The 25309-nt window shown below is 38.3% G+C and overlaps 1 protein-coding gene and 1 long non-coding RNA gene across 2 annotated transcripts in view; one reads left to right on the top strand and one right to left on the bottom strand.

Annotated features, from left to right (window-relative positions):
• The window catches only part of LOC146314103 (uncharacterized), a 28171-nt gene extending 24287 nt beyond the window's left edge, over positions 1-3884 (top strand). The window contains exon 2 of the long non-coding RNA XR_014771918.1: positions 3674-3884. This is a non-coding gene — a long non-coding RNA (uncharacterized LOC146314103). The remainder of the gene's footprint in view (positions 1-3673) is intronic.
• Positions 3885-4497: 613 nt separating this feature from the next.
• Positions 4498-25309, bottom strand: part of cep128 (centrosomal protein 128) — a 58866-nt gene continuing 38054 nt past the window's right edge. The window contains exons 19-25 of the mRNA XM_084737347.1: positions 20620-20812; positions 16710-16759; positions 15448-15471; positions 10272-10349; positions 8895-9008; positions 6687-6795; positions 4498-4924 (exon numbers count right to left, since the gene is read on the bottom strand). Coding sequence (XP_084593473.1) covers positions 4851-4924; positions 6687-6795; positions 8895-9008; positions 10272-10349; positions 15448-15471; positions 16710-16759; positions 20620-20812 — 642 coding nt within the window. The 3' untranslated portion in view covers positions 4498-4850. The remainder of the gene's footprint in view (positions 4925-6686; positions 6796-8894; positions 9009-10271; positions 10350-15447; positions 15472-16709; positions 16760-20619; positions 20813-25309) is intronic.

Genomic DNA, 25309 nt, shown 5'->3' with positions numbered 1-25309 from the left:
ATACATTCATATGACCATACATACATACACATATACATACATACATACATATGGTCATACATATGACCATGCATACATACATACATACATACATACATACATATGAGCATACATGCATACATACATATGAACATACATGCATACATACATATGACCATACATGCATACATACATACATACATACATGTGACCATGCATACATACATACATATGAGCATACATACATACATACATACATATGAGCATACATGCATACATACATACATACATACATGTGACCATGCATACATACATACATATGAGCATACATACATACATACATACATATGAGCATACATACATACATATATACATACATACATATGAGCATACATACATACATATATACATACATACATACATACATACATATGACCATACATACATATGACCATGCATACATACATACATATGACCATACATACATACATACATACATACATACTTATGACCATACATGCATACATATGACCATACATACATACATACATACATACATAGATATGACCATACATACATGTGACCATGCATACATCCATATGACCATACATACATACATACATATGGTCATACATATGACCATGCATACATACATGCATACATACATACATATGAGCATACATGCATACATACATATGACCATGCATACATAGATACATGTGACCATACATACATACATACATACATACATATGAGCATACATACATATGAGCATACATACATACATACGTACATACATATGAGCATACATACATATGAGCATACATTCATACATATGGCCAAACATATGAACATACATACATACATACATACATACATACATATGACCATATATACATATGACCATGCATTCATACATACATATGACCATACATACATACATACTTATGACCATACATACATACATACATACATACATATGACCATACATACACACACACATACATACATACATATGGTCATACATATGACCATGCATACATACATACATACATACATACATACATATATACATTTGAGCATACATGCATACATACATACATATGAGCATACATACATACATACATACATATGAGCATACATACATATGACCATGCATACATACATACATGTGACCATACATACATACATACATACATACAGACATACATATGAGCATACATACATACATATGGCCATGCATACATACATACATATGAGAATACATACATATGACCATGCATACATACATACATACATACATACATACATATGAGCATACATACATACATATGACCATGCATACATACATACATACATACATACATGTGACCATACATACATACAGACATACATATGACCATGCATACATACATACATATGAGCATACATACATACATATGGCCATGTATACATACATACATATGAGAATACATACATACATACATACATATGGACATACATATGACCATGCATACATACATACGACCATGCATACATACATATGACCATACATACATACATACATACATACGAGCATACATACATATGAGCATACATACATACATATATATGAGCATACATACATATGAGCATACATACATACATACATATGACCATGCAACCATACATACATACATACATACATATGGCCATACATATGACCATGCATACATACATGTGAATATACATACATACATACTTATGACCATACATACATACATACATACATACATATATACGACCATACATACATACATCCATACAGATATACTTAAATTCTTTTCATAATTCTTTTTAATTTAAAATTTTATGAATATTGATTATTTTTGCATATGTTTATGAAATAAACATGTTCAAATTGGAAAAGGAACGTTCTTTTTCACTTATGCACCATTATGGTACAATGTTGCCTACAGGCAACGAACCCCAAAAACTTCCAAAAATAAAAATAAAAATAAAATTTCTTCAGATTATGTTTACTTAGTCTATTTTGAGACATAAAAACACTCCAAACATTTTTTCCCTCACTGGCATCATAATGTGTACCATAGAGGGTTAAGTGGCTCGCGATCGCTTCATTTCAAGAAGAGTAAAATGACGCAACAAACGCTCCTTTTATATGAACGCGCACAAAACTTTAAAATGAGAGCCTGGATTAACAAAGCGAGTTCATAACCACCGTCGTGATACCAATTTTCTCTGATTGACTGTTTCAGGCTTTGTTGATCCAGATCATGTAAAGAAAGCCTGGCTGTGTTCACCTTGCTTTGTAGTACAGTCCTCAGAAGTATGTGGATAGGTTTGGGCACAAAAACAACTTTGGTAGGTTCAGGAAGTAAATGATTCCTTTTAATTTACATCTTTATTAATTGGCCTTTGTATTGATCATTTACTATTCATTAACATCAATTTAAAGGGACGATTCACCCCAAAAATGAAAAATTCAGTCATCATCTACTCACCCTCATGCTCATTGAATGTCGGGTTTAGTTTTTCAGTCTCCAAAACACTGCTGGACTTTCACAGGAAAACAGTGATGCAGAATCTCTCCAGCAACAGAAGTGAATGGTGACCAGTTTTCAAATAAACAAAACCAACAGAATAAAAACAGAAAATGTGTCCATATTGCTCATCTGGTGTAATTCAAGTTTCCTAAAGCCCTAACATGCCAAGTTGACTAAAATTGTTATTAATATCACAGTTTTAGCCTGAATCTTCACAGTAGATCTTTTGCTTGGAGCCACATTCACATGTTCACTGTCTGAACTGTGTGTGTGTGTGTGTGTTGTGATTGTCTGCAAACAGCATGTTGGGACTTAAGCTGACTTGGATCATGCCAGACAAGCAGTATGGAGGGACTTTATGTTTTCTTTTCCCCCAGTTGTTTTTAACATTTGAAAACTGGTCACCATTCACTTCCATTCTTTGGGAGATTGTCCAACACTGTTTTCCTGTGAAACTCCAGCAGAGTTTTGCAGACTAACAAAATAAACATGACCCTCAATCAGCATAAGTAGATAATGACTGAATTTTCACTTTTGGGTGAACTATCCCTTTAATTTTCCATTGAATGGAAATTTTTGCTTGAATATTTGCCTGTAAACTTGCTGTGTCCCAGCCTGAACAAACATTTCTTAATTCTGTTATTCCATTGCAAGGGGGATGAAAATAAAATTAAATTGGGAATATAAAAATGTGTGCAAAGACAAAACAAAGGTAAATAAAAATAAAATTAGATAGTGAAAACATTTTTTTCTACTTTTCTATTAAGTTTTACTTCATCAACTGATTGGTGGTAAAAAGATTTTTTTTGTACTTATGAATTGATAAGAGCTAAGAGGAAAAGTATAAAGATTATATATATTTAAACTTTACTTTTTAAGTTATATTTTTGTCTGATAATCTTTTACAACATGTTGTCAGTTCTACGACTCCATATTTATCAGTATATTTGGTATATTTTTGAGGTTGTTTGGTCAGATTAATACTGTAAGTCCACACCACGTTACAGTACCTTTCCAAAGTACAGCACGGAGTCTCAAACAAGATTCTGTACAACTTTGAGAAATGTTTGCACAGCAGGTATAGTGTTTATGCCTTTGAAGTTGAGCGGTAAATTAAAAGTGGACATTTCTCTCTCATGTGGTTCTAGGTTGTTCTCTCCGATGAAGGATTGCAGCAAAAACCAAAAGATACACCAGTGGGAGTAAGCTGGAGTCTCTCGGCTGGCTGCAAAGCAAACACTTCACTCTGAAATGAAGAGGACATCAAGTATGCTTATGAAACCAAACGACATTTAGATGCCGGGGGATTTATTCATAGTGCACTCACTTCCTTCGTATTTCATAAAAAATAGGCATCCATTTGTGCTTATTGCTTGTTTTTACAAATATAAACTGCATGAAACAAAAATATAGCCCTAAAGAAAATCAGTCAATGCATTTCTAACAAGAGATGTCACATTTTCATGATGAAGACAACATAGTGTCAATAAAAAAAACAAAACTGCATATTGTTCAGAAGGCACCAGTAATCATTTTAGCACATTATAAAAAGCATTATAAAAACAGTACAGATTGGTTATAGGATAAACAATATTTAAAACAGCTGCTGAGCATTTAAAATGTTTTTAAAATGGTAAGAAATGTAACAGTGAAAATATTTTGGTTTAAACCTTGTTAACAACATGTGTAATAACACAGCATTATGTAATAACATGACAAATTGAAATAAATTTTTACTTCCTTGTGTTGTAACATAGTTAGTTAATTAAATTAGCAATATTTTTCTTTGGTCAAAACTGCATTAAGTAACACAATAACACAATATGCAATACCTCATTACAAAATGGAGGAAATGTGTCATAGTGCATTCAGGCTGTTTATTATAAAATGAGGCAGATTGTGCCACAATACGGGTATTATAATATAATGAAGTGAAAATTTGTTACATTTTGTAAAGTTATTACACAATGCGGTGTTACAGACCTTTTTAAATCATTAAATACATTCAATTCAGGTTCTTATAAATAATATTTAAACACTTTACAGTATATCCTTCTTTACAGTGTCCAAACCTGTATGTCCTCCTTCAAAGTATTTGTCAAAGTTAGGTGTGAAATCTCACAGTCTTAGCCTCCTGCTCTTGAGGACCTTCAGTGATTGCCTGGTTGAGGTAGTCGAGGAGGATTAGTGTCGAGTGCAAGGCCTCCTGGGACAGACCTGTGGTTCTTTGTTCTGGATGAGCACCAGGCAGGTAGAATCGTCCGTAAAGCACCATGTGTGTTTTAGGTTTGTAGAGATACAGATAAAGGTTCACTTGAGGTCGGGCTAATCTGAGAGGGGTCTGGCCCCGTCGACTGTGGAGTCATCCAAGTCTGAACTGGTCAGGCGTTTTTGAGGAGCTGCGGCAGAGGAGAAGGGGAAGGAAAAAGAGAGAACAATTATATTCCCTGTCTATCACTTGGTCACAGCCCAGAAGTGTGGGAGTACTACATTATATTCCCCTCTCTTGTTAATGCATCTATTCCATTACAAGTAGTACCTTGTTCTGCCAAAGTAGTCATGGATACATGTGATAATTGTATTGTATATTAACACTGGTGCTAAATAGCCATAGATATGTGTTGGCCACAATAATTCTTGGAGGTAAAACAGACACAAAGCCACAGAAAGTACGCTCATCGCACACTGTGCCAAATATCTGTAAGCCGCTTAGGAAAGTGCTACAAGTGATTTTGGCTCCGAGCCACTGGCAGTGATACAGACATACACACTTCCACACAGCAGTGATGGAAAGTTTGAGCTCCAGCTGCCACGTCGAAAGACTGGATGGGAAAAGTGGCTGCACTCTGAGACTATAACAGTGAAATTCATCATGTATAATTATGTACATCATAATTTTAGCTTTATAATCATATATTGTGGTATTCAGCAGTACTGAAAGAAATACCCAGCTATGAGGTCTATTTGCCCTAGCACACTTACTTTGATTGAAAAATATTATGGGATAGTTTGGATTATTTGAGGTGGGGGTTATTTGAGGTCTCATCCATAGTCAGTGTATTACCCACAGTAGATGTCTGTCAGTACGCCCACAGTTAGGAGAAGCAGGAGTACCATCGTGGAAGCTAAGCAGTGTACTGCTGCGGACAGGGTCAGCAACAAAAGGTATGTGAGACACTTAAAAAAGGTCAGCCTAAAAAAAATATGTCATCAGAGATTAAGGAAACATGTTAAGTTCAAATGCTCACTACTCTGACAAAAACACCCCTACAGCTACAGAAATTTCTATTTTCATTTCTATTTCCATTTTGAAGTAACTTTCAGGATAACTGGCTCAGCTTAACATTGACAGACAAATGACAGCTGATCAACTTACGGTGGACGACTCTTCCTTGCTTGTTACTGTCAAATTATGATGATGTGCATGTCCTGCACTCCTGTAGCCTGCAAAGTTTCCTTGATTCTGGACAGGAGGAGGCCGGGGGAAACAACTTGCTCCTACCATAAATCATATTAAAAAGGATTTCAACCTATTTAATCCAGTCTATGCCTCCAATTTGCTATTGTGACTCATTTCTGCCAGCGCAGTTCTATGTATTGCTCCTCTCCTATTCTGACAGTTAAAATTGCTGATTTTGTTTATGGAGTTTGGTTGGTTTGGTGAAAGAGATATTTGACTATTGTAATGGCAGTTTCCTAGGTAAAGTGGTGAAAATATTCTTAACACAGCATGAACTTTAACTTTTTTTTTCTTATTTTTTTAGGTAGACCTTTTTTCTATGTGACTAAAATACCTTTTTGTTGCTAAGTTTCTGTGCTGCTGCTGACTGCCATCTACTGCAGGTAATACACTACTGATAAATACGTCACTCAACCCCACTTCAAATAATACAAAATATCCCATTAAGAAATTGATATTGAAAGAGCAATGAAAATATTATTTAAAAAGAAAAAGTGAATTAATTATCATTGTCTTTCAAAATAACCCAACCATTGTGCAGGTTTGTGATGCTGTTGTACAAAACATTTAAAAACAGTGGTACATGTTTTAAAATTATCTAGCAATGCAGAGATGCAGAAGAAAACATGACTAGCATCAAACCAGCCAACAGATAAGCTGTCAGAGCTCAGGTTTTGTAGCTTCAGCATATAAATACTCACACAGTGTGTCAGATCTCAGCGAGCTGCTGAGGAATGTGTTGGGGCCTTTGATGGAAGAAGAAAGAGCAGCCAGTCTCAGGCTCCTGGAAGTGGCGTCCAGCTTCTCGTCCTGAAAGACATGGGGACACATTAACTGACAAAGTTAAATGTCTACAGTTAGCAGCACTGTGAGGCTGTAATACAGGTTAGACACCAGAAAGAAATGTGTGAATTAAAAGGAAATAAAAATGTGATTACAGGAAAATCAAAACAAATGTGGCCACATCTCTGATAGGGCTTGACAGTTTCAGTCTTACAACACAGACTGAAATATCTAATCAATTATTTGATGGCCTGCCATCTAATTTATGGTCCTCAGAGGATTGACAACTAATGGCTGTGGTGATCCTTGGACTTTTCTTATAGCACCACTACCAAGTCATTGTTTTTATTTATCTAACAAAATATCTCAACATCTACTGGATGCACATAATTTTGTACAGATATTCATGGTTCATTGATGCTGTACTGAAACGTGTTTCACTCAAAACAACATTTGTTGTTTCACATTAGCATCTAGCATGAATTATCAATCCAAAATGATGATTTGTCTGATACTTTAGTGTTTCTGGGATGCTCTGATCATGTCTGTTTTTGCCATGGATACAAACTGCCAATTGTCTTTGATTCATAGTGGACAATAAAAGGCCAATACTGATCGGCAGAAGATCGATCTGGGCATCCCTACTTTTGTTTATGATCAGATAACTGCAAAATCAATAACATTCCCAATAGTCTCTGCTGTATTTTCAATGAAGTTTAAAGCCACTGCAGATCATTGGATCATTTATTTTTTGTTTGGAACTAATTAGCATATGTTGGTGGACATGATAAACATTATACCTGTGAGCACATTACCATGCTAGTGTAAATAAAACTATTAGTATGTAAACTACTGTTATTATAATGATGTGAAGATTCAACAACTTGAATGAACTGACATTAATGGAAGATGGGACAAATGCCAGTACCAAGGTTGAATAAAAATCATCCCTGTAATCATGTCCCTAACCTGTTTAAGTATGTCTTACAGTAATGCACTTTGCAGAGCATACAGGCTACACAAAATCAAATCCAAAGCACCATAAAGTAAAGTGAGAGCTGTGGGTAAAATCTGACTGTCCACAAAATGCTTGCCTGGACATCACAAGTGCTCAACAGAGTGATAAAATATTCTGTTTAGAAAGTGAGTGATTTGAGCTCCTCTATGGACTGTGTGTCGCCGTTTATGATAAAAGCTTCTTTTACAGACATTTATTTGCCTGTAAACATGCAGGCTAAAGTGTCCCAGCCTGAACGGATATCTCAATATTTTGCAATTCTGTGTCAAGGCCCGCCAAGTCACTGCTGTCCCTTGAAGTTTGACTCATATTACAAATGTCTTTTATCCTCTGTGTATAGATCAACATTTCACATATCCTGTCTGAGTGGAGTTCTAGAAGCTGCTGTTTCAAGCAGGGAGCCACTATTAGGTTCAGTGTCAAAGCTGCTTGTTGTTATTGGCATTGCTGACTCTGATCAAGATGGAAGTCTTGTAAATACATGCCATCCATCCTTTTTCCTTAAACAAACCCCGGGTGGGCAGCAGCTATTAAACTAATGCAATCACCACTTATCGTTCAACACGGGAGTCATTTGGCAAACCAACGGGGTAATCTGCCAGATTAAAACCATTTAAAAAGTGACTGCATGGCTGTTTAGGGGAGGCTGCAAACTGCTGATGGCAATCAGCTGTCAACAATGATGTCTTGATGGCTCCCCTGACGGCTTTATAGCATACAAGATGACTGTAGCAATTAACAGTGACTGGTGAAAGTCAGGTTTTGTAGGAGTGTACATTTGTGCCACTGCTCGAGCTCGTCCCACTCTGTCCATCCGTGATGCATTACCAGCATGTGAAATTATTCATTTATTCATACAAGTTGCAAATTAGGTGCGGTGCACACATTGGCACCAGTGTGGGCGAGCTAGACTCATAAATGGCTCTCAAAGTCAGGCTATCCTGATCCAAACCGCTGCTGTTTGAACAAAGCAGTGCAATTAGTGACTGAAATAGAAAAAGTGTGGGCTGCTGTTGGGGAGTACAGGCTCTTGTAAGGCATTATAAAGCTCATTTTTCCACAGTACTGAAATACATGAATTACATCTGTCTGTGTGCGAGTGTCGTACTCTATATTCTTGGATCCTCCGCTTGGACTCGTCCAGCTGGTGCTGCAGGTCCCAGACGATCTCTTTGTATTTGCCGTAGCGCTGCTCGACCATCTCCCTCTGCCGCTGTGACTCCTGAAGACACAAAATGGAGACCGTGTCATCGTAAACAACTGGACTAAAGACACAACTGGGCTTTTTCAGGCCAAAAGGACAAAAACCTATGTAACCAAACAGTCTGAAGTCTTGCATATTTTAGAAAAACACAGAAAAATGCACAACACTGATTAAATGGATAAATGTAATACAAGTGATACAAATCTGTTCCCTTGGTGGTTTTCTGCATGGGGTTTATTTGATGTATTAATGTTTTCATGTTTTACTTCGCCCACAGTTGTTGATTTGGGGGAATTAAAATAATGAAAAGATATTAAATGGATGTAGAACCTCTTAATGGTACAGTACACCCCAAAACCAAATATACACTTTTTTCCTCTTACCTGTATTACTATTTATCCATCTAGATTGGTAACTGGATGGCAGGCAGCTTGTGATGCCAAAAGCGCAGAAAAAATACATTTGAAATCCAGAAATCATCACCCGGTTACTCAAGATAATCCAAAGACCTTGTTGGGAGCACTTTCATATAGAAACTACTTTCTTTCTGAGTTGCACCCACCGACCGTGTCACTGTGCAAAAGGAAGCATGCATTTACCAATGAGAGGTTACAGCTCAAATGATGCCATTGATGTTTACATCACGCACTGTCACTACTACAAGCCTCTCAACTATGAGTAGATACATGGTGATCGAGAGTGTCGGTTTTGTTTCAACATTTGTGGGGACATATTAAGTGTAAGTTTTGAGCAAACATTTCTTTTATGTTATGGTGATTTTTGTGCAACAATTTTCTGCATTACTTTATCTCATGGAAACAAAAAATTCAAAATATAATTGAATATGCAGTATGTCACTCAGGCAAGCGGTTCGTCAAAACAAAAGTCCCCTGCTATTTTCATGTTTTTATTAGGGAAAACATGCACACACTCTAAATATAAAGGGAGATCTGTCCCAGCACCAGTAAAAGCCCCAAAATGGTTCAATGTGGTGAGGAAATATGAGCATAAATACATAAAATTTAGATTCATAATGGCTGGCAGTGATGCTGAGCTGAAAGCACAATGTTTTGAAATCCTGTCAAAGCCCAGTTTCTTTTTTTTTTTTTGTTGTGTTTTTTATTTGAGAAGGTGAACCAACCAACCTTAAGTTACAAAAAGCTAAGAACCTCTGATCTACATGGATAAATATTAGTTAAGTTAAAATTATACATTTTAGGTTGAACTGTCCCTTTTACCACTGAAATTTGTTGAAACAAAAAATGCTTTAAGTGACCCCACCTCCAAATCTTTGAAGTTCTCCATCAGACATGGTTTCTCTGGAATTGCCTCCAAGTGGTCCAGTGCTACTCTTGTGTTCTGGAAACCAAACACACAAAATCAGAACATTTACAATCTGCAGTATTAGTGTCTTGGTTTGTCCGACATTCATATTTAGCCATTTAACTCCAGCCATTTACATCATACAAACATGACTAACTGCACAAGATTTAACTGAGAAATCAATACAATATCTGCATTTGCATTAAAAAAGAGATGATCCAAAATGATGGGCCTGGAAGTGATTCTTTGAGCAGTAAAAAGGGACAGACAGGAGACTGTAACTCACAGCACTGACACCACAGATGCCATATTAGTGTGATGACTTTCATTATAAATGTCCTCTGTTATAATTTTAAAAACAAAAAAATCATCTAAAGAGTCCCCAAATCATAAACTACCATGTAAGGCACAAGCAGAAAGCACTACAGTGAGACAACGAAATAGTAAATGGAGAATTATCTACTGATAAACACTTGGGCTACATCCCAACTCCCTTAATTATTTACCCTTCCCCTCATGTCTCTTTTCGTCGTTCCTCAGCACTTCACATTTATGCTGAAAGAAACAGAAGCGAGGACGGAACAATGGATGAAACACGCATTTAGTGAAATGAGACGTTGTTTCCAGTCAAAGGTCACCTGAAGCGATGATTACTGATGATGGCAGCACAGCTGGATCAGCTGTCCGTGGGCTTTAGCTCTGTGGCGGCTACTGATGCCTTTGTATTTGCAGAGACAATGGGACATACTACCCAAAGGTGCACAGCAGATACTGTTGGCACTGTTATGTATTATTTATGTCCTCCCACATGACCAAAGAGAATGTGAAATATTAGACTCTGCATATAAATAATTTGTCCCTTAAAATAAACTGTGACAAGCATTTATACATACAGTGCGCACAACAAAGCTATATTTAGACTTAATCTACAATATTCCAATCTCAAAAAATGTCTCTGACTTCAATGCAAAAGTTTGTCAAGATGCCATGATTATGAAAAAAAATTCAATATGTTTCAAAAGTAAAATTAAATCAAAACTAAATTAACACATTTGCTAAACTTCAAGAAACACAAAAGGTGTTTTGGTGTGAAAAACTGAATGTAAAAATAACTTTTCTTTAATTAAATACAACACTTGTGTGTCACACTCCTCCTATCTCTGAGGCTTTGCCAGGAGACGTATTTAGTGATTTACTGATGAATAATTTGAATACATTAAAATGGAGCACACTGAAGATATGGATTACAGTGAAAAGGGGGCATTGTGCTGCATGGGTGTTGAAGTTTTGTTGAGCACTTGGACATACATTTTGGCTGTGACTCTTGCCCCTTTTCAGCTGAGGCAGTTCCAGGGCTGGTTCAAAGCCAGAGCCTAATTTTAAACCATTTTTTTGTGTTTCAACAGCCAACGAACCAGCTCTCTGCCCTGAAAACCGGTTCTAGAGTGACACCAACTCTTTGCTGGGCTAAGTGTAAGAACCTCCAACCAAATGGAATTGTCTGCCATTGTGGCAGAGATTCTGAGCCAGGCTTAAAGCTGTTCATATGTCACAAGGTTTTCTTTTAGGCATGAGATTCCCCATGTGTGATCAGTTTAATCAAATATCGCCTGTTTGGAAAGTTTGCTATGTAAATGCGGGGGGCTGCAGGCTGGTGTTACATCATATTTGGTTACCCACCAGATCTTGCGACCCACAGTGTTTGAGGAAGTACTCTGATCCTTTACTTAAGTAAAGTATCTGATACACTAAATACATTTAATTAAATACATGATTAATACTGATAAGTTAAAACATAAGCAGCCAGTTGCAGCCCAATCCGAGTACATCTTCCAACACTGCAGGTCACATGGATTACCAAATGTAGGGTAACACCGGGTGAGATTGCAATCAGTCGTCATACAGTCATGTCTTGCTTGAGTACATTTCAGTCTGATCAATCTGCTGGTAAGGGCAGACTTAATTGTTCATTTAATAGGCAGTAGTAGTAGTCAAAACGTAGTTAGAAGTTGCTGTGCTTCTTTTTCCTCCTATTTTATTATGAGTAGCATCCAGCGTTATGGCACACCCACTGTGTCACAGTGTGAAGTGCTCGAAGTTAGTGTTTCCAGGAAACTGGAGGTGTCTGCAGTAACACAATGACTTGACTCTCTAGCCTATGGAAAAGCAAGCCGGTTCTTAGATGGTTTGCTAGTTGAACCAACTGTGAACTGGCTCCAGCACCAGGTTTCAGTTGGTGGACAGTGAGTCACTATTAGATTTCATACTAACCATTTTGAATATAAGCTTATGTAAGCTACCACTTTCATAGGTGTTCCCCCATAGGACCTTATTTCAGAAATGATGTAAAGTAGTCAGCGGTGACAGATACAATACAACCCCAACCCAAAAAAGTTGTGATGCTGTGTAAAAAGTAGACAAAAACAGAATGCAAAGTTTTGCAAATACCTTTTAACTTGTATTTAACCAAAACAGTTAAATGTTAATCAGTTTGAACATTAAATAGCTTGTCTTTGAATTGTATTTAACTGAATATAGGTCAAAAAGTTTTTGCAAATCATTGCATTCTGTTTTTACTTACGTTTTACACAGTGTCCCAACTTGTTTGGAACTGGGTTTGTATTTTTAGTGGAATTAACTCTGACGGTGCAGTTGCCTGGAGGGATTATGTTGTAGCTTAGTTTCGCTTCTGCTGGCTGCAATGCTCTCCCTCAATACTGGACCAATTCTAAAAAACTTTGTCCCCATTAGTCACACAAAAGCATGGAAAAATAGTGTTCAGGTTGAAAAACACCAACGTTACATTTTAACCACTTGGCCATCAAGGCCTAAAAGACAGATTTTAAATGGAGTATTCCTTTAACATACAACTCCTCAAACAACAGCTGTTGGCAGTACTGGTGCTTGTTTTCTGCTCCCAGTTGGTGTGCCTATCTTAAAGTGGTACTACTGGGAATGCAATCTATACAACTCCTATTTAAACATTTCCTGTGGATTGCATCATATTCACAAAGGCTATACAAAGAATTCAAGATGGTGCTCAAGCCTTCATAGTAACAGACATGATGTCTGCCTGTTCATTTCAAAAGCTAATTGAGGACTTTTGTTAAAACACACTCAGAGCAATATTTGATTGAGTAACTACTCCGGCCGCACTCCATTCTATTCATCCCTACACTGTATGTCTCAATAGCTTCCCCATTCCCATTCAGATGGAGCATTTAGGCATCAAAAGAGCTGGTTGTTACAAGGCGTCACGCTGATTGCTACACTGAATGGCACACTGACATACAAGCAAGACTGTTGGCTGATCCCCGCCAACCGGGCTGAGTGGAGGATGGGTCGATGCATCCTGCTGCTGTGTTGTTGCGGTAAGCAGAAATTATTTGACTTGATATAAGTCCGTGGTATTTCCTGTTCTTTCACAGCTAATTGAAAGGTGAAGCGGCCAAGCGCGGTGCATAATTGTGATGGATGGACAGTGTGTGTTAGACAGCTTCATCTATTTTTTTTTTCCAAGGGAGTAAAAAGCGCTTGGGTCAATATAACCTTTCAGTAGTGCTAAGTAATTTTGGGCTGACGTCTAATAGCTGATTAAGGATGTTAGTGGTAAACGTTAACAGTGTGGATGGTGAGGTCAATACTGTGTTGTCAGTAAAGCTTGGTTCTTAACCCCATCAGCAAGACTTATGATGATTAACAGAGCCGTGAGCCTTGACGAAAGCAATCATTTCTAACCCTCTGTTTGCCTTTATGGGTTGCTAAACAAACGTAGCCTCAAGTGAACTTGCCTACACAGCTGCACAGAATCACACAGAAAGTCAACATGACTTTAACAACTCCACTCCTAACTCTACATTTTTTAAACCTGAATATACATACCAATTTTGTTTAAAGCAATAGTATGTATCTATTCTACCTTAAAATAACAGACTCAAAATCATCACAGGGCTTATGCAGGTTTCAACAAGTTAACTTTAAGACTTTTTAATATTTTTTTAAGAACATTATAAATGCAATTTAAGATATATTTCATGTCCATACTGACAAAAGAGTAAGAAGGATATGAAGAGGAATCAGAGTCCCAGACTGTTGTTAGTGTGGAATGAACCATCCCTTTAAGACTTTTTAAATAGCTGCTGAAACCCTGCTACACTGATTTGTAAATTGTTATAATGAACTTGATAATGAATGCAAGGATGGCGCCCATTCAATCCAATTAGAAGTGCTAGTCGGGCACATAAGTCAAAAGTTTTCTGCCTTTTGGGTTTTCTTCCTGGTTATACGGCCCACTGAATATGCACAATAGAGTTTCCCCCCTTACCTCCCGCTGTGAGTTACCACTAGACTTTACATTGTGATGACACAATACGTCACAGATCATAGTTTTTAAACAGTTTTTTCAGCTTTTTTTTTACTGTGAGTGGCCACTAGGAAAAATCAAAGTTTGTTCTATGTCTCATTATCATTAGAAAATTAAATGAAATCAGTGATGGATAAGAATATATGCATGGTATGTGGAAAAATGGGTAATGATATGATGGATTTTTTTCTGATGTTTTGACAACAATAAAGTCTAATGCAACCTGTTTGGACCACCCAGAGGAGGAGAACATCAGGCTCTGCTTGGGGGGCGGTGCTGTCGGAAAGCGGCACGCATGTCAGACAATATAAAAGGAATCCACCTCTAACACTACAAACATCATGGCAGAAGCAGAGACACGAGGAAGACATTGACTAAGAAAGCTAAGAAGAGAAAAGGAGAAACTGACTGAAGAGGCAATAGGGCAAGAATAAATGTTGGACTGGCTTGTAGTTGTTGGCAAGAGTTTTGTTAAATTAAAGCTGGCTTTCTTGCTGTTAGTAAGTAATATTAGCTGGCTTGCTTTGTCTTCTGTCGATGCACTTACTTGATGTTTGGCTGTGTTAGCCAAGTTGTCAACTCGCTACTTTTTCATCGTAATTAATGTAATCATAACAAATGTATGTGTACCACTGTCCACGTGTACGACAGCGGTGTATAAGAAAATTACACTCTGAAACTGTGAGTGCCAAATTGTAAAAACTACCAATGTTATATAATGTTTCTTTAACTCTATGTATTACTTGGATTAAAATAAAAATCACTGCTTACCATCTCCAGATCCAACACACGGTCCTGTTAAGACACACAAATGCAGCAATATTACTTCATATACTTCAAAATAAAAGTAAGCCCCAATACCAAAGTAAGGTTTAAACTAACAAATTGAGGCAGACGCTGAGTTCAGGTAACTGCTCAAAATGGTAGATAAGCAGAGAGAAACCCAGTGTGTGTGGGAGAATAGTGACAGAAAAGAGGAATAGAGTGTTCCAACAAATCGGTAACAAGGGAGGGAAACGCAGGGGGCTAGGCAGAGTCTGTAGCACACAACAGGCTTCTTATCACACACACCGACACACACATACACACAAAGACAAACCGCTCTCGCCGCTCATCCAGCTCCTGACTGATGTTCCCTCTCTAACGATGCATAAGTGATGCTATGCCTCTTATCTGCCACTCAAACGCACACCTGCTCCCCCCAACTCAACCAGCTGCCTCTCCCCCTCTCTGCCTGTAATGTGTTGATGGTTTGTAACAAGGGTACTTTCTTTTCCTCAGCCCACCCTCCCCAACTTCTTCCCCGTCTACGTCCCTCACTGTATCTGTCTTCCCTCTCCACACCTCTCTCTCCTCATCCTTCATAATTAAAAGCTCGGCTGGGTCTGAGAGGGCTGATTAATTGCACACGAGCTCTGGCAGGTGCCATCACGCAGCCACAGATGGGACCCTGCTATCCAACACAAACACATGCGCGTTTGCGGAGGTACGAACACACGTTTGGAAAGGACAAAATGCTTAGCAGACATTTTAGTGTGCGTGAGCATGTGTTTCGCTGTTTAATGGTGAGGAAAGGGCCAGTGAGGTGCCGGGGGCCAGTCCAATCCCGACTAGGTGAGTTGGTGGCCTGCCAAAGTGTAGATGCTGTGGTATTGAAAGACAGAGACAAGGCCTCTGGTGGCTTTTAAACTCCAAGGCCTCGTGTCTGCAGTAATTAGCTACTTGTCCAAGCAAGGCTGCAAGGAGTCTGTCAGGCCCATGGCTGTGTACTAATGTCTGCAGCACTGCATCACAGAACTCAGATGACTAAAGCCCAGCAGTTACTCAAAAACAAGCCAACAGATATGCAAAACAGAGAAGGAATTTGAAGGCAATGTGGTGTATAAACAAAAATAGTACCAGCTGTCTCTTGTTGGCAATGTAGTTGAAATTAGGCCAGCTGGATATTAAAAATCTACCATTCATGGCGCAGATTTACAGACACAAACAGACAGACAAACAGATCAGGATTAATAAAGATGTATTATGCTAACCTGAAGGCTCCTCATTTCCTCCTCTTTCCTGCGACTCCTCTCCAACAGTTCTGGAAAAAGAAACACATTGCTGTAGATGAATTGAAATGGCACAAGTATTGGCACTGGACTTAATCAAGATATATGTTGACTTTATTCTCCCTGCTGCCGGTGTTCTATATTTATGTACCTCATGCTAAAGGAAAATTGTACTTCAGGATTCAGTGACACTTTATTTTACAGGTTTCTTATTTCCTATGAATTTCCAATGTATTTCTTAAAAAGATGCTGGCAATAACTATGTAATTTGGTACTAAGTATCGGCAAAATAGAAACACAGCCCTGACAGTTTTTTAAGGTGGGTTCAGAGGTCTATGTTTACACTTGTGTAAACTGAAACTATATTTCAAATAAGTCGAATTGTATGTGTTACAGTAAGTAGTGCTTTCACAATACCTGAATTTCTAAGTTCATACAGAAAATTTTTGATTTTAAAAAAAGATAATATAACAAGGATACATTATGACAATGGATCTTCAACTGGAGCAAATTACTGAAACTCGCTGTTAGAAAGACGCGGGAAAAAGCACAGCTGGTACTGAAGTATCGATACTGTTGAAAATGAGTATTGAAAGTAGAGCTAAATCGATTAATTGATTATTACTGATTATTAAGTTAACCGCCAACTATTTTCAAAATTAGTATAAGTAACCTTTTTAAGGAAAAAAAAGTCAAAATTCAAAAATAGCGTATAACGGCTACACCACATCTGTATGAGTATAACTGGAAGGTACTTATTAGCTGGTAGCCAAGCAGCTGATGAACGAACTGTTTGTGTGAAGCATGAATGAAACAGCTGATGCTAAACAGCTAAAGCAAGAACAAAAAACTTCCTGAGAAATTATTAGGAATTTGTGCACCTGTAAAAAACAAAACAAAACAAAACATTCCTTAAAGCTTATTGTCAAGTAGCTGTATTATGAAGTAAGTTTGTTTGCTGTGATCAAAACTTAATATCGTCAAATGTTCAACATTAAACTACTTGGATCAGGATCAGGGGCAGAACAACTTAACTGCGACACACACGCACAACACCACCAGGATATCTCACAATGATCAGTTTTACCAATTTCAATCAATGAGGACTGGAAAAGTAGACTTGAGCAATAAACCTCCCAGCATCCAAGAGATAAAAAAAACAAACCTTGATTTTGTCATTCATGGTGAATGTCACTCACAATATGTTTCAAACAGTTTGCTGCTAGTGGATTATTTTTACCCAAACAGGTGGAGGAAAGAAAAACTCTGCTTGTGTTTGATGTTGATTGCAACACCAAATTGTTTTTAATTACAATCACTGCTTGTTTGTCTAATGAGGAGTTAATTTAGAGGAATATCTCTGATTTCATTTTGCAATCGAATTTTATTGAGCAAATGCCACAATATTTACTGAAGTTTACTCTGCTTGGCATTATGCGGAGCAGAAAAGGCTGTGCTAGCTGTTTTAATGACATGGTGGCAACACATTATGGGATTAGCCAGCAATGGTTTTAGATTACATTTGCTGTCATTTAGAATCGGAGAAATGTTTTTAACATGGAGAAAATACAATGGTGACTGAGGAAATTTAGGAAAAGTTTTAAACCAGGATGCATGAGAGTTAAAGCACCAACTTTAACAAACTAAGTTTTTCAATACTTTCCCACAACTCACAAGGGGGAGTGCAGACATCATTCCACAGCAGACACACTGACAAGGCTGCCTCCAGATGTGTCTGCAGACATTTTTTGTTTATCAGCCTTATGAGCGCTGGCATTGGCTGATGCCAATTATCTCAAAATGGCAGATAATCAGCTGACCGTTTAACTGGTCTATTATTGCTCTCCACTGACATACACAAAACATACTTTTCTGAAAGTACATAGATGAGCAGACTATATAAATGTGCCTGCAAACGTATTACTAGGCGTCCTCCTTTTCTGTTGGACTCACCATATTTCTCATAGGTTTTTCCTCATATCCAATAACCTAGGGATGACTGACTCCACCTCCTACATGCATCTATCTACACTGGCCAACGCACTTGACTTCAATACTTAGCAAATCATCATTTCTGGCTATAGAACAAATCTCCTGATTCTCCAATTTCTGTTTTTAGCTTGCTTGTTAAAATCTGGTGGTAGCGCTTGTCCACTGTTGCTACCAAAGTTCTATTCGCTGACTCACACTCAGTCACGACTCACCTAACATTTGCAATATGTCCTGTAATACAAGAACTACTGTTATCTATACATGCAGGGCATACTTGTTTAAAGGGAATACGGTGATGATGATGATGAAATCTCTAAACCAACTTCAATCTGACACTAATAAATTCACTGTCAGACAATTACTGCATACCACAGAATGATTGTGCAGAATGCTGGCATTAACAGTTAATCTGCTGAGATGAGCAGACATGTAGTTATAAGGAAAATAAATCTCATATGAAAACAATTTCTGGGTTGATAGTATAAATAACAGAAAAAAACAAGAATCAGTTGCGATGGGGACAGGTAGACTTAGATATAATTAGTATTTACCACACTGCATGGTTGAGTGTATTGTTGCAAATGTATCATGTCATTATTGCTCATCATAATGTATGTATTCATGCATGGTAGGGATTTGTAAGTCTTGTCTTGCTCTGCAATAATCACAACAACAGAGCAAGTGAGCAACTGCATTACTGAGAAGCCATATTCAAAGCACAGTTGATAAAATCTTAATTTGCACGCCTTCAATTCAAATAAGCAGATCCTGTATCTGTTGTGACATGCAGATTACTCTTAGGTCTAATTACTGAAGCGACCATATCAGTGCTTCTGCCTGCAGTGAAGACAGACAAGGCTACTTCTATCAAATTGCTGATTGGGTCTGACGACAGAGTGAACTATGTTTCCAAAGGGTGTTCTGGAGATGAGGCTGGATCATGAGATGGTTTATCTTGCAGCAAAAAAAGGAGATTGTCCCTGTGTACAGGTGTTCCATCTCCCTGTCCATGCCTACCTATCCCACTCTTTATAGTCTCGCTGTGTCTTTTAATCTTCTTTCTCTCAGTTAATGGCACACAAATTAGGCCCATTTCCCTGCATTGTTCAGATGAAGCGCTAAAAACAAGTTGTTCTTCCTCTGGCAGTTACAGCTCATTAGGAGAAATTGAGTCAAAAATGGGACGTGGGATATGGAAAAACAAGTCCATTTCCCACAGAAGTCTCAAAGTTCACCCACATTAAGATGTTTTCTCAAACATTTGTGATCATAAACGGACAGGCCTGTGTGTGCACGGCAGCAAAAACAATGCATCAGGCGCACAGTCAAAGGCATATTAACAAGGATCCGTTACAACACAACACACGAAAACCACTTGGTGACAAAAACACTGCAGTAATATGCATTAGTTATTGCTTTTAATGACAGGGTGACTGAATGTAAATGAGAGAGGATGAAAACAGGAAGTCAGAAAAAGGACTACGGGTTCAACAGTTGAGGAATAGCTACATTTTCATTAAGAGCTTGCTATAGTAAATATTCACGCTGTTCCACCATCATAAATTCAACAGACATGAACAACCAGAGGATTTCAAGTCCAGTGCTTTTTTTTTTTTTTTAATCGGGTATTAGCTGCCTAATAAAGAACACAGAGCCTGATTAGTCTCACATGATGCTGTGCTTTGACATTTTATACTGGCTGTGTATATGACTCACTGGCATGAGTCTTTGATGGCGCTCACTTTGATGGCGTTGGTACAACTGTTTAATTAAGTGAGAGGAAAACCTCCCCACACACATCAAAACCCACCAAATCAGACGCTGCATTCTCACTTGCTTCCTAAGTGTGAATCAAGTCAATGTGAAAGTATTTTCCTATTTGAACACTGTTTGTATGTACCTCTCTTTTCAGTGCTGAGGGAGTGCAGAAGCTTCTCCTGCTGGTCCAGGCGCTGCAAGAGAGCCGTCTGCTCCGAGTCCCGGCTCTGCCTCAGGGTCTTCAGATGATCCCTGGTCTGTTGATGCTGCTTCCTCAGGCGCTGCTCTCTTGTGCTGCACTCCTGCACCTCCTCACACAGCCAGCGGAGCTTGGTCTGGTTGGTTATAATAAATAAAAAATCATTGCATACTTGTTTTTGGCAGGGCTGAATCAAGATGGGCTTTGTGGGTTCTTATAGTAAAGGTTTTACTCAAAATTTAGAGCGACAATATGCAAGACCCTAGTGTTCAGAAATGAGTACTGCAGTCCAAATAGTGAGTTGGAACCATTCATGGTATAATAAAGAGGGTAAATTGCTATTTAAAATCTATGGTTGAAGTGAGTTGCTGTGGTTGTTTAGTTCCAATATACTTGGGAGAAGGCACAAATCTCTATGGCCGCTATCTCCAAAGCTCTGCAACTCACACCAAGAGTATAGATGGATAAACAACACTACAGGCCAGAGGAAAAATGTGCATTTTTGATTTTGTGGTGAACTGTGTTTTAACTATTATAAACATTCACTCCTTTAAAAAGATTATTTATGATTTCTGACGACTCATAAAAAGACGCTTAGCCATTTGGAAATTATTCAGCATCAGTTAACTCAATTCAAATGAGCAAACAAATTCCGAACTGGGATATAAGTCTCAAAAGGAGATGTACTCTGTTTCTTGAATACTTTCACAGCTTTACCTTGCTGTCAGACAGCCTTTTCCGAATGGAAATCACTGTTATGTTGCTTGTTCCAAAGCCACCAGACACGTTTGGCAAAAGCTGTAATTTTACCTTGCAGAACACTGTTGAACGAGTTGATGGTCTACTGCTACCTTGATCAGTTAGTTTTTGCTGTCCACAGCAGTACATTCCTCAGCAGTACTCCTACTGCTTCTCAAAACTGGGGGTGTTCTGAACGCCATCTACTGTACATAATACACTAGCTATGGATAAGTACCTCATACAACCCCATTTCAAAACACCTGAAACTAGGGCATCAGGAGGGGGAAATTATCCATATAGGTTCTTATAAATAACGCTTCAGTTCCTACCTCGTGCCCTGCATTTCAGACCCATTTCTTTTAAGATAAATGATTTTCCTTACGTAACTGCACATACATACTGTTCACCAACTGTTTGCCTGATGTAGAACTCTGCACACTAATTAATGCAATAGACATCACATATAAACTTAATTAAGTCACCAAAACTGTCTGATATAAGAAAAACACAGGGGAATCCTGTTTTCCCTTGAAATCCAAATCCTTTCATATTACATCTTAATTCCTCTTGTATTTAAAAGGCTTTTTGCTACAGTACTGCCCAAGCTGCAAGTTAACTATTCTCTTGAAATATCATTCAACACAAAATATGGTCTATACTTTGTCATTTTGACTTTGACGGTAGTATTAAACTCAAATTTAGAAAAGCCAAATTGTCTGATAAAAGCCCAGAGAAAACAGTGTCCCTGTCAAAGTGATGGGGAGCACTCTGTCATTGCAACAGGTAATGTTAATAAATTTAGTGTTTTATTCAACGCACTGTTACAGCCATACAAAATGATTGGTTAAATGGGAATTCTAACTCTGCCGTATAAGCCTGTAAATCATACCTAGATTTTACTAACATAACAACTGCTAACTAGGGAGCTAATTATCTCTCTCTTGTTCTCTAGTGTTTTGTTGTTGTAAATGCACAGTGCTCTGAAAGCTTTATGACAGGAGATATACATTATAGTGATAAACACTATGAATTGTGCAAACACATTTTAACAGAGTATCATGCATCACCACCATGCACAGCCATAATTACATGTTTTTTTCTGTACAGTACATCATTGCAATGCTAAACGGGAACTGATTTGTCTTGGAGAGAAGCCAAGAGGCAACTATTACTGTAAAAGAGAGGAAAATAACTGCAAGAATGCAACACATTAAATAGACTTAACAAATATGTAACACTTTTGCTTTTGCTCTCATTTTTCATGAGTTGAAGATCCAAGACTTCTTCTATACACACAAAAGATTTAATTCTCTCAAATTTTGTTCTTGAATTTGTTAAATTCTGTGTTAGTGAGCACATCTTCAAGATAATTTATCCCCCTGACAGGTGTGGCATATAGAGGTGCTGATAAAACAGCAGTATTATTGCACAGGTTTATCTTGGACTGGTAATAATAAAAGACCAGTCTAAAATGTGCAGTTTGACCTTGAAAAAGACATTTATTCAGCACTGAACTATGGCTATTTCACATAGGGCTACACACCAATTTTACATACATACCAATTTTTTTTCCCAGAATAGCTAAGTCACGACCTACACTAGTGTGCCTCTGATTGGCTAGTGCTTGTTGCCTTCATTGAGTGGATTAGTTAGTGTCAGACATGAGGAGTAGTTGGTTAGGGTAAGAATTTCAGGTTAAGGCCATTAGATGTAGATTAGGGTGGATCATGATTTTGTCCAACTAGAAAAAAACTGGCATCTGTATCCCTGTATGAAATAGCCATCGTTCAGTGCCTAATTAATGTCTTTTTTCAAGATAAAATTGCACATTTTATGGTGTTTTTCCTCTGGTGCTTTTGGACACACTGAGTCAGACGCTGCCACGCTGATTTGCATTTCCATTGCCACTTTTATCGTGCTGTGCTGCACTGTGCCACACCCAAGATGGATTTACTCTGGAGTGGGGCCAAAGCGAGCCGAATGCAGCCGATCAATGAGGACTCTCCCCTCTCCCCCTCAAGCATATTTTATGATACTCAGCTCATGTGTGTGCAGGAGAGCAGAGAGAAAGATACAAAGTCTTTTTATATTCAGCTCTCAGGAGTTTTGCTGCTTCTAACTGAATCTCTATGCTTTGAAATTTTTTGCTGCTTTGTAATTAAAGTGTTTAAATATTTAAACAATGGGGGAGTGTTACTGTGAAGAATTCATGGAAACAGCGTGTTCATCCCAGTTATGCATATGAATGGTTTATCCACTGCTTTACAGCTGCTTGACTTTAGCCTCCTCAAGCCTCCTGAAGCTTCCTGAAGCTCATCTTCAGTTAAAAGACACCTTCAAGTGGGTAGCCCTGTAGTAATGGAAATGCAAACCCCTGCCATGCTGGGCTGACGGGCTGAGTCAAACTGAGTAAAGCAGGGCCAGCACTGTGTATGAAAAAGGGTCATTAGAGAGGCCTTTTACTGTGACCAGTCTAAGGTAGAAGTTATCACAGGTCCAAAAACTTGTGCCCGAGCCCCAAAAGACCTGTAAATGTGCTACCCCCAACCACACCAGACCTGTCAGATATTTGAAAGCTTTAATCCAGACCCATGCAGAATGGACAAATGTTAAACCTGAACCAGTCAGGACACATAGACACACAAAGACAACATCAACTGTTTGCTCTTTCAAACTATAGTGACTAATAACGACTACTTGCTTGGTGTCGGCTGCTAATGTTCGCATTGCTAATTTGTTATCATCTGTGCTCTCCGCAATTAGTCTGACCTCTGCTCCCTAATCCTCAAACTCCTGAGCAGGAGCAGGAGCAGGAGCTGGGTTCATCTGGCACCACCTTGTGGCCACAGATGCACTTTGCAGTTTGCTTACAGTTGCTGAATGTTTCAAATAAAAATACAGACACGAAGCACCTCCATCATGATCAGGTTTGTCTCATTACAGCCAGGTCTTCTCAGACCCACTTGGGTATTAAACATACTGTTAAACAGACCTGGGACCTGAGGAAATAGAATGAAAACCAACAAGGATCTGACTGACTGTATAAAATGTGGATCTGACCAGTGCAGGTCCCATATTGGGTCTCAGGTCCTAGGGTTTGGGGAACTCTGTCATAATAATTCTGTTTATTCAACATCTCTATATGCCACACCTATCAGGTGGATGGATTATCTTGGAAAAAGAGAAGTGCTCAGTAAGCCCTAATTTCTACCAGGCATGGCTGTGCTGCGGCACTAGGGCCAATTTGCGGCCATTCTAGATAATGCTTGTGTTTCCACCAGAAGCGCCGCAGCACGTTTCAGACACATTTCCCAGAAGCAGCTTGGCGCTCCACTCAGCAGAGAATAGATGCTGAGTCTATTTTTGACGGATGTTGTGTCAATTAGCACAGAGCAGGTCGAACGGGTGGGAAGTCAGGCACGGACAAGGCAGGAAGAATCCGGTAAATTTTCAAAATAAAAGACCCCATGCAGACACACAACCATAAAGACAGACAGAAAAGAAACTATTTAACAATGTATCCTGTCGCTAGAAGCACAAAGAGCAAGGAAAGAGGACTTAATCAACAAAATCAGAGCAAGTAAACATAATCAGATAAGCAAAACGCTCCGCTGCTGAAACGCTTTTGAAACACTGCTGGTGTGAACTGCAGTCACTTGTATGACTGAACTTAAGGGCAGTGCAATTTACAATTGTCCTTGCCCTTATGATTAATATGGTAACACATTCTATCACAAATCCCTGAACTTCACAGTTTCATTATGATCACTGCTGACTCTCACCACACATCAGTGCTCAGCTGTGGGAAGTGGTTTCTTCAACAATAAATCATCTTTTCTGCGAGGTCATGCTACAGTAAATGTTGGTTTAAACAAATGACACACAAAAATAG

The sequence above is a fragment of the Lutjanus erythropterus genome, chromosome 15 (genome assembly GCF_056507025.1).
Source record: "Lutjanus erythropterus isolate fLutEry1 chromosome 15, fLutEry1.hap2, whole genome shotgun sequence".
Lineage (NCBI taxonomy): Eukaryota > Metazoa > Chordata > Actinopteri > Lutjaniformes > Lutjanidae > Lutjanus > Lutjanus erythropterus.
Note: the sequence above shows the minus strand (reverse complement) of the source record. Positions and strands in the feature narration are given on the sequence as shown.